The sequence below is a fragment of the Marmota flaviventris genome, chromosome 5, assembly GCF_047511675.1.
Source record: "Marmota flaviventris isolate mMarFla1 chromosome 5, mMarFla1.hap1, whole genome shotgun sequence".
Taxonomy (NCBI): domain Eukaryota; kingdom Metazoa; phylum Chordata; class Mammalia; order Rodentia; family Sciuridae; genus Marmota; species Marmota flaviventris.
Genome location: NC_092502.1, coordinates 74102416 through 74117357, shown reverse-complemented (window position 1 = coordinate 74117357; position 14942 = coordinate 74102416). Strand labels below are relative to the sequence as shown.

Below are 14942 nucleotides of genomic sequence, written 5' to 3'. Positions count from 1 at the left end.
TAAAATCTCCATTTTACATATGGAAATCAATTTCAAATACATCCAACCTCAAGGAACATTGAGATGAAGAGATTCCTAACTTACAATCTCTCCTACTCTGGCAGTTTAAATTATAGATTGACACAGAACATCAAATTCCTATAATTATTTTTGCTGAGTATTGTTTTAAACATCCAGGATTAATTAAGAGTTATCAACACAAACCAGTATTTCATGCAAAAGTGTCATTTATGACAAATTACTTCTTATGTATGAAATTAATTTCCTTAAAAAATAGCCACTATGTGCTGAAAACAGTACTATGTTGACTATTTTCTATATATACAAGTTTCTAGAACATACTAACTATAAAGTACAGGAAACAATCAACCATTTATAACAAGGCAGATTATGTTTTTTCACTTCCTCAATTGCCTTATCAAAAGTTATTTATCTTTAAAGAAAAATATTTTGGCTCACTATTTTTTTTTTTTTTTTTTTTTTTAGTTGTAGATGGACACAATACCTTTATTTTATTTATTTGTTTTTATGTGGTGCTGAGAATTGAACCCAGTACCTCAGATGTGGGCAAAAACTGCTCTACTACTGAGCCACATAAAGTAAGAAGTTTGCTGTACCACATGCCTCCAATAATGTGGCACCTTACTAGAGGCCCAAAGCATGGGGTCACTCAATAATTTTATTTTACTGATAATTATTGATTTATTTATAAAACTCAGATATCCTATTTAGCAAGTATTGAAGACTATAGAGACTACAGAAGACTTCTACTTGGGAAAGTAATTTCATGAAATTATCTACTTCACCTTGTAGCAAAACAAATGAATAAATACAGTATAGAACCATGCTGAATAACAAATATTACAGTAATCACTGACATGTGGCTAAGCAGCACTTAAAATATGGCTAGTCCCAATCAGCAAAACACACTACTAGATTTCAAGTAATTAGTACAGAAGAATATAAACTATCTCAATAATTTTTTTTACATTGACTACATGTTGAAATAACAATATTTTGGATATATTGAGTTAAATAAAATATATTACTAAAATTATTTTCATCTGCTTATTTTTATTTTTTAATGTGGCTGCTAGAAAATTTTAAAATTACATACATGGCTTAGATTATTTTTCTATCCTACAGCACTGCTTATAGAAACAGCATACTCAATTATATGTTAATATCAATCCCACATTAAATTATGATGACATTAAAGATAAAATGTCTACTATATTATCACAAGGTTCCTGAGTTTAAATCACACACACCTGCACTCTTAAAAACAAGACCAAAAAAGACCTATTATAATCATTTCCATCATCTTCTTTATACTGGCAACTGCAGTAAGCTTAGGTTAGATATGAGTCTGCAAACTGACAAAAAGGATTTTTTTGGAGTGATGGAAATATTCTAAAACTGGAATCTAGTTTTAGCTGCATAACTCTATAAATATATTTTTTAAAATTATTCAATTATAGACTTAACATGGATAAACTGTATATTATGAAACTTTATCTCAATAAGTTGTTTTTTAATAAGCAGTACGCAGCTGGAGCTCAGCAGATCTAAAATAATCTAAAATATCACCTAGTAGCTGCTTATAAATTTCTAAAGTTAAACAAAGATCAAGGCTTCATGCACCTGAACCACTATATACTTTTGTGCTTTCCTGCGGCCTGCCTGCATGTAATTATTTCCAGGGCTCACTTTATCCCATATTATTCCCCCCCACCCCCTACCAAAAAAAGGAAAAAGAAATGAAATAATAGAAATAGTAATAGTAGCATATTAAGAATTGACATTGAACATTGAGATTTCAATACAAGTACACATACACAAACCTATATATACATACAAGATTTACAAAAACACACAGAGTGGGCTCAGGTTCTCAATTTAAAAGTAAACTAGGTGGATAGTTCAACAGCAAAAGAATCATTTGAAATAAAAAAAATCATTAAAGAATGATGACTTAAGACAGCCATAGAAACAAAGGACCTATAATAGTTCATTCTAATCAATATAAAAGGATGAAAAATGTCTGTGTCTATGAATATATTTGTTATAGTTTTAGACAAAAGTGATCAGAGTTGTGAATGTTTATGTTACAGTTTATAGTGCTTTGAGTTGAGTAATACTTCTAAAATTGAAACATGTACATTCACTGATCCTGATTTCCTAGAGATGACTCTGTTGATGACTACTAGATACCACTGGCCATTTCACACAACCCAGACTATTGCTCAATCAGCGTAGTATACCCAACACATATTTGGCAGTTATTTTGCATCATCACATTCATGCATAAATGCTCTCAGACTCCCAAAACAAATGCACACAATGACACAATTGTGTTTTAAAGATATTACAAAAGAATGTTAACTAGATATCAAAACTAAATTGTATTTGAATTATATCTGCAGTTACTATTCTTTTCTCATTTTTGGTCTCTTTAATACTTAAAGTAGTGCAAGTTCAATTGACAATGAAGTCTATCTTATAAAATATAAAGAAAGGCTTTTTTTTTCTTTTGTACAAGACATTGGCAAACTAATAGAATACACCAAAAGGAAAAGACTAACATTTACCTTCAAAAAAATTAAAATTCTACAAATGTTCATAAAGCTCTTAAATAGTATGAAAACATGAAGTCTGTGCTTCATCTAATTTCTAAGCAATCAAAATATTCACACTGAGGCACTATTCAATTTATGTGAACAGTCTAGGCCAAAGAACTGTACTTACTTCTTTGTGCATTTCTGTCACACTCTCCATTACTAGACACACTACCATACCAAACAAAGGACAAACGAAAATGTAATAATAATAATATGCAATGATTATTAATTATTATTACCAATTATTACATTATTAATATTATGTAATAATAACAATAATCTCTTTTATACAGAAATTTAATTTAGGAATAAAATAAAACATTACGCTACAAAAAGCATCCCAAATGTTTCTACAGGTTCTGCAGAAGAGAAAAATAAATGATCTTTAGAGGACTTGTAGCAGGAGGGAAAGAGCAGAGTCAGGGATCACAGTACTGCAAGTTTGAACATATTATGCCTTTTGTAAGGCTTTCCGTAAATCACTGTAGAAGTTGGTTAAAGTGCTTGCCATGGCAGTATCCACCGCAGACTGAGGAATCATTCCACATAGATCTGTCTGAATATAGCCTGTCAAAAGACTTTGGTTTGGATTGTCTTTGAGTGGAACACAAAACCAACCACAGGGATGATTATATCCACGAACAAATTCAGGTCTCTTTTCACTCCAGTCAAGACTTATTCCTACAAGGCAATTTTAAAATAAAACTGTGAATAGCAATGACTGAATGTGTTTAAACTCTCATTTAAAAATATTACAAAATTTGTTTAAATATTTTTCTTCTCATCCATATAGGTGGAAATTAAAGCCCCAAGAGTGACCATGACAGAATGAAAAAGATAATTACTAAGGAGAATTCTCACAAGGGGTTGGGTAGATAGGTAATAGGGAATGTTCTAATTCCTTCAAAACAGATGACATCATGTCATCCTGGAAACTTCTTAGAAACTTCAAATCTTGACTGTGACAGTCAAGCTTCAAGACATTAATAATCTAATCTATGGTACCACAATTATTTCCCACAGGCACTACTATATCTAACTTTGATACTGACTAGTTAAGAATAAACAAGTAGATGATTACCTATAACTGTAAATTCAAGTGGATACTATACATAAAAAATATACGTCTTTAGAAAAAAATACATATATTTAAAAAAATATATGTATTTAGAAAGTAGGAGCCTTCCAATATCAGTATTTTAAATCATAAAAAGAAAAATACAATACAGTTCAAAGAAAGAAAAATATTTTAACATGTATCAAGTCTATTTTGTGTATGTGTGTGTGTGTGTGTGTGTACACATGCCAAGAAGACGGTATCTGAAACAGGTTTGGAAGGAAATCCATTTACTGAATTCCTTTCTAAGAGGCAGTCTCATGTGGATTCATTTCTGAAACTTGTTAACTAAAGGATACCAGATAACTGGGAACAAAAAATTATGAGAAAGATTTTTAAAAACCTTCTTATGTTATTATACTCCCTAAGGTTTAGAATTTAAAAAAAAAAATTATAAATGTTAATATTAATTATGAGGGCTGAAATTAAATCTCCATAAAGAAACAAAATTCCAGTCTAGAAAACTCAAATATATAAACCAAACTAAAGAAAGTACAGAATTTTGAGATAATTACCACAGGATAAAAGTCCTTCTTTATAGCCCACAGTGTAAGAGAAATCAACAAACTCTCTTGGGGAAATTATATTCCAAAGCTGACCAGCAGTAGTGTAACGCATCACACAGCAATTCTGAAAAAGAAGAAAGATAAGACAGATATTACTACTACAAGAATATACACATAGACTTATACATCATAATCTCCAATAAAAAACTAATATTCATTTAAAATATTTTACTATTACATGATAATTCTTAGAGTGACTTTAACAGGTATAGATCCCTATTCTAAAACTCACTACTATTATACAGATAGAAATAAGATATATAATTAAAATATATAAACAATTTAGTACCTAAATCTCTATTTAATTAGAGATTAATAATTAATTCCATTAATCAGGGAATTAAATTCCTAATTAGGGATATAGGCTGTTTTATTCTGCTGAAGATAAAAACTTACAAATACTTCAACTACAATATTACATTTTTCAATTTAAACATAAATATATTAAGAAATGAATTAATAAAGGCAGAAAAGAACAAGTTGTTTGGGATACACAGTTCTCTAATGCTTAAGGTAGCATTTTTACTTTGGTCTTTGATTTTGACCTAGGATTAATGAAAAAACAATATACATTTACCTAGAAACTTAAATATGATTGTGGTGTTTTCAGAATTTCAGATTTTTGAACCTTAACTAAAGTTTTACAATTCATGAAAAAGATTTTCTTAAGCAGTAAGGGTGGAGCTATTGTAGAAAACAAACTTAGACTAATACCCCTTAATTAATATGAGGAAACTCAAATGTTTTTAAGAGTATCCTATTAGACACATCTATTCTTAAAGCAATGGATAAAATGAATATGAATATAATTGTGTACAAATGCTCATGCTCCCAAGCATGTACACGCTAGTACACACTTTCTCTCTCCCCTTTTTTTTCTCTCTCTCTCTCTCTCACACACACACACACACACACACACACACACACACACACAATCTGAAAGTAATGATTCTGAACAGATACCTCTTCAAAGTGCTCCAAAATATCCAATGAAGTCATTAAACGGTCCCAATCCAAGCGACAGGGCCCTGGGCGTATATGGTCTATTACACTATTGACAATGTCATCTATAACACCTTGAGCTTTATAGCTGGAGATAGAAAATTAAAATTAAATACAATTAGAATGAAAAATTTCAAGATGCCCTCACAGTTCAGAACTAACACTTAAAGTAGAAGTAAAAATTAATGCAAGTTTTTTAGAAAGGAGTAAATACCTAGGACTTTTCTGGTAAATTAAGTTCTATCAATTATTTTATTAAAAATACCCTTTGTCCTCAAATCTAATTAGTCCTTTCATGTTATAATATAGTCAAAACCAGTCCACAGAACACTATAATACTTCCATTTAATTTGTATATTACTCTTTCCTCAGTTATCATTAAACATATCAGTCTGTGCATATTTTTACCCTAATTTTTACAAACTTTTTAATGAAAAGGTAAAGAAAAATAGGCCAGTGAACACTGAAGAACTGACTCATGAATACATGGAACTTGACACACTTTAAAGGTAACAGTACACATCATTGGGAGAAAAGGTACTCTTCCATAAGCAATATTTAGATTTAACAAAAACTTTTATGAAGAAAATAAATCAGGATTCACACTTCACACCATACAAAATGATTAATTCTAGATAGATTAAATACTTCCATGTAAAATGTAAAGCTTAGAGAAAAAATATACAAGACGATCTTTGTGACTTCAGAATACAGGGGGATTTCTTGAATATATAAGATTCACAAAAGTACAAATAATACAAAAGATCAGTTACAATTTTAAATGTGCACACCACACATAAAAAATAATTTTTAAACTACTCATACACTTTCAGAAGATACCTGCAACACATATAAAAAGACACACAATTATTATAGGGGACATAGGAATGATTCCTATAATCCAGTGAGAAAAAGACAAACCAAAGATGGGCAAAAGGTATATTAAGATTGGCTTGAAATATCAATAAATATACAAAAGATGGCCAACTTCACTAGTAACCAAGTATATCCTCATTTATACCTCTCAGATTAGCAGATTAAAAAATGTGACAGTGTTGAAAGGAGGAAGGTGAGAACTCTTAAACTGCTACTTTAAGGAGCAACTTGAAAATATCAGATAACATGTTTTTATTTTTTACGGACATATGAATGTGTGGTCAAAGTTTGAAACAGGAATTATGCACACAGCTTCAGGAGAGTAGTTACCTTTGGGAGATGAAATATGGGATAGTTTGGTTTCAACGCTATCAGTAACTTATTTTTAAGCATCTGAAGCTGTTTAATCATTTTATAAATGTCTCAAGCTAAACTTATCTCCCTCATTCTAAATTTTCTCCTCCCTCTTATATTCTCTAACTTGGGGTAGGCTGGGATGGGAAATAAACACAAAATAACCTAGTCACACAGATTAGAAATCTGGAATTCAACTCTGACTCTCCTTTTCTTTAAAATCTATTCCACAGCTAGAATGAATCAATCACTTTGATTTTATTAAAATGGTTTCCTACATATAAAGTACTTAGTACATTATCTTGCTCTCAACACGTTAGTTATCATCACCATCACCACTAGGCCCACCACTACCATCATTAAATCTCTTTCACAGTCACTTGCTCTTAGTTTGGGTATTCTGTGTCTACTCAAACTTTATCAGTTTCTACCTCTTCTGATCATATATTCTTTTAAGAATCTGAAAAAAGTCATAACTTTTCCTAGGAAAACATCTATTGTTAGGAAATCTTGTATACAATCTGAGAGGAACTTCTAGCCATGGATCCCAGGTAAAACCTCTTAGAACTCTTCATGTTCACAGCATTATTTCAAAATCCTTTGAGCACCTAAGGAACAAATAGAGGAGTGTGCAGAGAGCAAGTGACACTGATTTCCTTACTTTAGAATCCAAAGCCTTTCTAGACACAAGATCTCCTCACACCCATGCTTTATATTCTGGCTATACAAACACATTCCTAAATAATATTCTTTAAAAGGGTCTCTCATCTGTGTTTAAGTAATAGGTGCAATTTCCTCTGACTAGAATTTCAATCAGTTCTTCATTCCTTAAAGAAACATCTCCTTTAAGTCTCAACTCAAATATTAGCTCCTCCATGAGGTCTTTCCAAATTTCCAAGCATAGTGTTCCCTTGGCACTTTTTATACTTTCCAACTTTTGCATACTTGTTTATAATGCTCAAACTCTACTTTTCCGGTCCTTGTTATAAATATTGTACAATTCGACTTTCTGGAAACATTAGTTACGGTATTATACTTTAGCACATTCTGTATATACTTAGTGGAGCCAGCAATTTCATTTTTATTAAAGGGTTGTGAATCCTAAGGATGTGAACATTCTACTTTGATTACACAAAGCAGCTGTCTCCACTGGATGTGAAAAACAATATATTTTTCTTGGCGATAGGCATAATTCATCTATAAACAAAGACCAAAAACGAGAAATAAAACTTCATAATGCTACTATCTAGAAGTGAACATCTGGTCACAAGGAAAACATTTTAATAATAAAAACATATTTAAAATACTCATAATTATGCTACCTACAATTTAGTATTCTGCTTTATTCACTTTGTATTATAAGCATTTTCTTATGCTATTAAATAATATTTAAAAACACAATTTTAAAGGCCAAATTATATTTTATCACAGAGGTTTCATAATTTAATCACTCCTACCATTGGTTTTTCAGGTTGTTTCATTTTTAATAATCTAAATAATGTCATGATAAAATAGCAACTATTTATATCACTATTATCTTGCTGATGCTTTCTTCAAGATAAATTCTTAGAATACAGCATGTTATAGCACTGAGTCATGTACCCTAGGCTTAGAAATTAAGATTTTATCAGCCATCTGATATTATTTATGACCTCCTCACCACCAACTCAGTCCACAAAGGATATAGACATTTTTTAGGTTCTCAATCATAAGGAACCAATTTACTTTCCAGAAAGTTTACATTTTTTAAAGCAAAAGCCAAATTTTATTAGCAATAATCATTTAGTGACAGTGTATACATAGAAGTTTAGTAATATCTTAAGAGTTACACAAAACTACAAAATTTACTTACAGATACCCATTAAATTCTTCTGAAGGTTTTCTCCAAACTGTTACATCTTTCTAGAAAGATAAAAAACATTACTGTGATAATTACATAAATTACATAGGTGGAACGCTGGAATGAAATTTTATAAGTCCATAACACTTGACTTTACATTAAAAAAAAAAAAAACTTTTAAGTACATTTTTAGAGATGCATAAAAGTTATCTATATCACAAAATGATCCATATTTGAATTTCTTCTGTATCACACTGTACTTAAAATTACAGATCTTCAAAAATATTTTTAGTGGCTTAATAATACCCAAACACAAGAAGACTTAGTGATGGGCCTATTCTAGTGGCCATTTTTATTTGCCTTATTTCTATCTTATCTATTTACTATTATCTATTTACTATGTACCTATTACTGATACTATGACATTAAGAACATTAAATATTTTATTCTAAATTGTTCACAACTTTTTAAAAATTAAATTCACATTTATTATGATTGTATTATTTTGAATTAATTATTACATTTTCCCCCAATCAATTCCCAAGTAATTTTGAACATTAGAACAACTAAAGCACAGAATAACCAGGTCTATAAGAGTCTTGACTTCCAGGCTTGGTTCTGAGTGCACTTAGCCATGTCACATTTTGGGCAAGTTACTGGTAAAGATGAATACTAACTGACCACCCTTGAAGGCTTGTTCCCATATCTGAAACTATTTCAAACTATCAATTACTATACTCCCTTAAATTACTAATAATAATACCCTATGTTGATTCAGAAAGCTATTCTTAAGGCTCTGGTTGCCATAACCCTGCTCTCATGTTTAATATCTAAAATAAAAGCAGGGTAAGATTACTACTGATGTTTCTTTCTTTGTAAAATGATCCACAAACCCTATTTAAATAATTATCTGTCTTGCACATCCATTCCAAATATGATCTTTTATTCGTATTTTTCATATCATTTTGAAAGTCATCAACCAATTCATTGGATATACCCCAAACATAAGAAGTAACTGGATTAATTTACCGTTTTTTTTGCAACTCGCCATTTGTCATCTTCAATATTATGGTACTGGATAAGAGTGTTTTTGAGTCGACTTGAAAAAGAAGCAACATCAGGCAGGCCTTCCATATTTTTTTCTCTGTCACAGAGACCAAGATGAGCATCAGTAAATCCTGTAGTTTGATGTCAGGAAGTCGTAAATCTGGCTCCACAACAGATTCTCCTTGAAGAGCTATAAAAGATATCTATACCTGGCCCCCACCACAGATAAGCTAATCAGAATCTCTGAGAGTAGAACCACGGCATGGGTTTTTTGAAAAAGCTCTTAAGGTGAATAACCCATAGCCAGGAATGAAAATCACACTTTTCTGACAGTTATTAAAACTGCCCATATAAAAAAATAAAAGGGGAAATGGAGGGAGCCAAAAGGGGGCATTATCTCTCTTATATATGAGCTGCTTACACCCAAATACTAACCTTTACTCCTCATCTCTCTGGCAAGTTCCAGATCTGGAGGCCTACTTGGACTTTCAATCCTAAGGAGCATCTAAATTGGTGTCAGTATTCCTCATGTTAATAATTTACTATTAAAATGGTAATTGAGCTCAGGTTCTTAAGTCAAAAAGCTTGAAATCATCCTTAATAGTAATAGATTCCTATCCACATCACCATACCCTGGGATTTTCTTTGCGTCCTTCAAACTGGACAAGCTTATCACCAGCTTTGAGTCTCTATACTTGTTATTTCTCTGCCTAGACTGCTAGATCCTAAATCTTAACCTGACTGTTAACAACAACTTAAGTTTAAACCTCCTGTCCTTAATATAGCCTTTTGCAAGTTACTATTATATATTTGATTTTCTTCATAGTGCCTATCACTATCTTAAATGAATTTGTTTATTTATAGGGATATTTTTCATCTCTTTTACCACTTCATACCCAACTCATGCAAGAGGGATCCTTGTCTGTCTTATTCATCACTACCTCCTATACACCTACATACTATGTGGCACACTACTAACAGACCCTTAGTGATATTATTGTTTTTTCTTCAAAACTAGATTTGGTATTACTTTGTCTTCTTTTGTTGCCAGAGCTTTGATTTCTTAGTATTATTCCTATTTTACCCTATTTTATCTCTGTTCTTCCCATTCCAGTAAAAGACTGAAGGACAGAAAGTTTGAAGGAAAGCTACTCATTACAGAATCATGAAATTACTAAGATGGATAAACAACATGAAAAAATCTAAATAAAAATCTCAAGCCTCAAACCTCTAGGGAATAAGGCTGCAATTTTCAACTACAGATGCTACGACCATCAGATCCACCTTTGTTATATATTCTGTAGTAGTTGTTGCTGGTTTTACATATTAGATTTCAGGGCTCACTGCCAAATAGTCTGATTCAGTGGATCTATTCTGGGCTAGGACACAGAAATCTAGGTCTTTTAAAAGTTTCACTGATTATTCTGTCACCCAGCCAGGGTTGAGAACCACTCATCTAAAAACCAAAGGTGACAGGAATAAATCAAAGTTGTAACCAATATTTAAATAGCGCAAAGTAAAGCGTACAAAGCATTAAAACTGGTAAATTTAAAAATTATATAGAAATATGAGAAAGTACGTGTAGAAAATTTAAGAATATAGAATTTAAGATCCATTTAAGTGATGTAAAATGTATAATATGTACATATCCTATCATACATAGAAAGTGGATGAGCTCATTTTAATTGTCTACCAGTCAGGAATATATCCCATCTCCACTCAAGTGGCTGCCAACTTGACAATACAATGACTCTATTGAGGGCTATGTCAAACAAGCACAAGTTCTTAGAGCACTTAGAACTTATACAAGAAATTCATCTATTACTGTGATCATTATGATTAAACAACATTCTTTAAACCCAAAGGTCACTGATATGTTCCTGTGGTTGGCAGATAAGAGTATTTTTTCAAAACTCCTTGATAGAAATCAGAGGTGATATAGAAATTATCATAAGCAAATATATCTGTGCAGATCCAGCACAGAAAAAGCAAGCAATAAAAGCTAACAAGAAAAATGAGAATCTGGGAGCAGTATATACAGCTCAGTTGGTAGAGTGCTTGTCTTGCATGCACATAGGCCCTGGGTTCAATCCCCAGCATATCTCTCTCTCTCTCTCACATACATACACACACACACACACACACACACACACACACAATCTGAAACTTTAAGGTGCTTGTCTTAGTAATTATTCCCCAACTTCCCTAAAGACTTAGCTTCCCCTCCAAAGTTTTCTCACAGAAACTCTGTATTATAATTATACACTATCTTTTCCCATTTAATTGTAAAACATTTGGGGGCAGGAAATGTAGCTTGTTATACTCCTATGTCTAGCATTCAGTTAGGAATCCAGTGAATTTTAAAAGGGAAAATATACAGAGAATGAGCTGGTAATCTCATGTATGAAAGACCTCAAGATATCTAATGTGTGCCCATATACACCAATCATCATTGAGCTTCTGAATAACAAATTCTCATGACCAAAATGAAAAGATAACAATTCTCAGAGCTCTACTATTAAGTATTTACTAAGAATCTAGTATATTTGCTCTCAATGTTGACTCATTCCACCCTTTAAATAAACATTAGCAGCAATAATAACAACTAAAGCATTAAAAACTTCTTATAGTTTTTTAAAAGGCTGGTGAAATGGGAGGTAGGAAGAGAAAAAAAGTAATTATAAAATCAGGAAGCTTTCTTTTTATTCCAAAGTATTTAAGCAGGCAGTTAATTCTTGCATCAAGAATAAGTTTAAAACAAAATAAAGGTAACCGTCTAAATTTCTCTCTCTGTGTGAACAGACATGACTGAGTATCTCTCAAAATGATGAACACCAAGGAGAGTGAATGGCACTGGTGTTATCAAGGCTTTGGTTCTCTCCTGATACAATAGAGCACTTTGAATTCCCTCTTACTATTTCAATGTTTTATTCCATTTCCTGACTTTATATCAGGAAATTCTCCGACTGTAACACATGTCAAACAAAATAGGCAACACTTAACCTTATTAGAATCTAACAACTCCTTATAAGATTATATACTCTTGGCAAGTGTTGACTAACTTCCATCTCCACATCCTGTCCTTAAATTAACCTTTCTGTTTTTGTTTTCTATGTCCATGTGTTTGAATGGCCATTAGTGATAACAGAAGATGCCATCATAGAGTCAGCAAACTTCTCAAGTTAAAAAGGTTCTTGAGGCCATCCATATTAGCACCAGTCTTGACCAATCCAACTCCAGTTATTATCCAATATATATATCACAGTAAAATGGTCCTAGGTTTCCTTCTGAATATGAAACAATAAAACACTTTTCCCTCAAATAAAAAGTAAATTCCATAAAGATCCATTTGTACTTATGCAGTATGACTAGGTTAGAATACATTTGTTAAAGAAGCTCAAGAATCAGAATTATTGAACCTTCCATTACTTGATTAACATGGATTTTATGAATGTGAATAAATTCAATTTAACATACCATAGACTGTCCCCAACAAGTTGTGCAAACTAAGGGAAAACTAAGGCCTTGTGACCTGAGTTATATTTTCTAACATATAGGTTTCAGCATATGCTTCCTTTCCAATCAATCTTGATCTGGTAATTTGGCTTTTCAAACTCAGTCTTGTAGTTTCTCACTTTTTAAACTGGTCTTTGCAGGAATTCACTAAATAAAGGAATGCAACCTGGAAGCGTACTTTTGCAGCGTGACTATGATCCTTTGTTTCAAGTGCTCACCTTAATTTATTAGCTTTTACAACACTTGCCATTTAAATTCTCATGCTATAACAGCTTTAGTTTTTGAGTCCAGGTTAGTGTAAATCCTTAATGTTCTAATCCTTTATTTAAAATAGTAATTGCTAACATTTACTGATCACTTACTGTTCAATTTTTCTGGTTGTTTTACACTGTATTTCATTTAATCCTCACAAACAACCATAAGGGTCCATCTTGACATTACTCCTATTTTACAGGATGGGAAAACAGCAACAGGAAGGTTCAGACACTAAGATCGTACAGCTAAATAAGTGAAGGAGTCCAAATTCCAACACAGGGTGTCTGAATTCTTGAAAAAATGATGCAAAGTGACCACCAGCTGGAAGAGATTAAACATGAAAAACCTTACTCCGCAATGATTTCGTCAAATTTTGTCTTGGCTCCCATACCCCAAAATCTCGGGTAATCTTTCTCGAGTGCAAATTTAAGAAAATAAAAATAGGAACAGTTATTTTTTCAGGAATTATATGAGTTGATACCTACAGCATCGGACCTGGAAAATAGGAAGCACCGGGGAAATCATCTCCTTGAGCTTGGTGGGAGGGGACGGACCCTGCGCACCAAGAACCAGGAAGCGCTGTGCCCTTCACAGAGCATGCCTTCAATAAAACCTTCACCACAGCCTGAGAAGCGTGATCGCTGCCGCCCCTCCCCCATTTAACAGATGAAGAAACTGAGGCCTGGCCGGCGTCAAAATTCCTTAAACTGGCGGAGGTCTCCCCTTCCTCTCCACGGTCCTGTTTTCCCTCTCACCTGTGAGGGCCACATCCCCGCCCCCGGCACAGCGGGCTCCGCCATCTCCGATCTCCACCGCGGCCTCCCTCACCCCACCTCTAGAACAGCTCCGGGAAGACGCACTCGGCAGGACGCCCCGGATGCTCCAGTCACCTTTCTCCCCGCGCCCGCTCCATTCCCGACGCGGATCCGTACCTCTCCCCGCCAACACCAGAGGTTCTAGGGTGCAGCTCCGGTGCTCCAGGTAAACGCCGGACTCACCGCCTCCAGCAACACAGAGGAGTTCAGATCTGTTCAGTTTCCCAGGCGAGGCGCGGCTGGCAGCAGCCAATGGGAATCCAGTCCCTGCCAGTCGCAGCCAATGGGAAGGATCGAGCGCTTCAGGGCAAGGCGGGACGCTCCCCGCCAACTCCACCCCTGCTCGGACCTAGGTGCTCGGGGAACTAGTGGGACTTCTTGGTAGGAACGGTGTGTACTCGCTAGGATTGGCTGGCGCGGCAGCGTGTGGAACGCTGATTGGTCACCGGGAAATGGAATGATTTCGCGTGGGTATGGGCTGGCCCGAGCCTTGTCCGAGTTCCTAGAGTGACTGAGGTTGACTGTGGGCTTAGATGGGTCACCGCCTACGGTAGCCAATTAATTGCGAAATAATTTGGCAAGGCAGTTAATCTGTTGGGAGCAACAACGATCTCAAGGCCGAGAGAACAATGAGCGCGAGGGATAAACCTGGTCCAAATTCTCCTCTGTTGTGAAAAACCTAGGATCAGACGGCTGCCTTACACCTACCTACAGGACCAAAAGTCCTGGATGTGCCCAATCCGAAGGTGTGCAAAAGCAAGATGACTCGCCCTCCAGCCTCCTCCTATCCTGATTTAAGTGTTGAAGTTGAAAGCGCTGGGAAGTAAAACGTTAAATAGTCACAGGCACAGTGACTTGATCACTAGTGAAACGGTCTTCTTGTCTTCAGATTAGGAAATTCAAAGGACAACTTTTGAAAGTAAAGAGGAGAGG

At 33.9% G+C, this 14942-nt stretch overlaps 1 protein-coding gene across 2 annotated transcripts; it reads right to left on the bottom strand.

Annotated features, from left to right (window-relative positions):
• Positions 1-2902: 2902 nt before the first annotated feature.
• Stard4 (StAR related lipid transfer domain containing 4) lies at positions 2903-14219 on the bottom strand. 2 transcript variants are annotated; one of them, XM_027927828.2, is made up of 7 exons: positions 14127-14219; positions 13302-13515; positions 9406-9520; positions 8389-8438; positions 5268-5394; positions 4254-4368; positions 2903-3302 (listed from the first exon to the last, which is right to left on the bottom strand). In XM_027927828.2, exons 3-7 carry the CDS (start codon positions 9508-9510, stop codon positions 3073-3075), a joined length of 627 nt encoding a protein of 208 aa, XP_027783629.1. In that variant the 5' UTR covers positions 9511-9520; positions 13302-13515; positions 14127-14219; the 3' UTR covers positions 2903-3072. The 2 variants fall into 2 exon arrangements, with proteins under 2 accessions (XP_027783629.1, XP_071468450.1); XM_071612349.1 differs by lacking the exon at positions 13302-13515.
• Between the last annotated feature and the right edge of the window lie 723 nt (positions 14220-14942).

Excerpts from the sequence above, each read along its gene's own strand:
- Stard4 (XM_027927828.2), bottom strand. The coding sequence starts at position 9,510 with ATGGAAGGCCTGCCTGATGTTGCTTCTTTTTCAAGTCGACTCAAAAAC. Across the intron at positions 8,439-9,405 it reads GGCGAGTTGCAAAAAAAACG|AAAGATGTAACAGTTTGGAG; the intron begins GTAAATTAATCC and ends TTATCTTTCTAG. Across the intron at positions 4,369-5,267 it reads TTTTGGAGCACTTTGAAGAG|AATTGCTGTGTGATGCGTTA; the intron begins GTATCTGTTCAG and ends CTTCTTTTTCAG.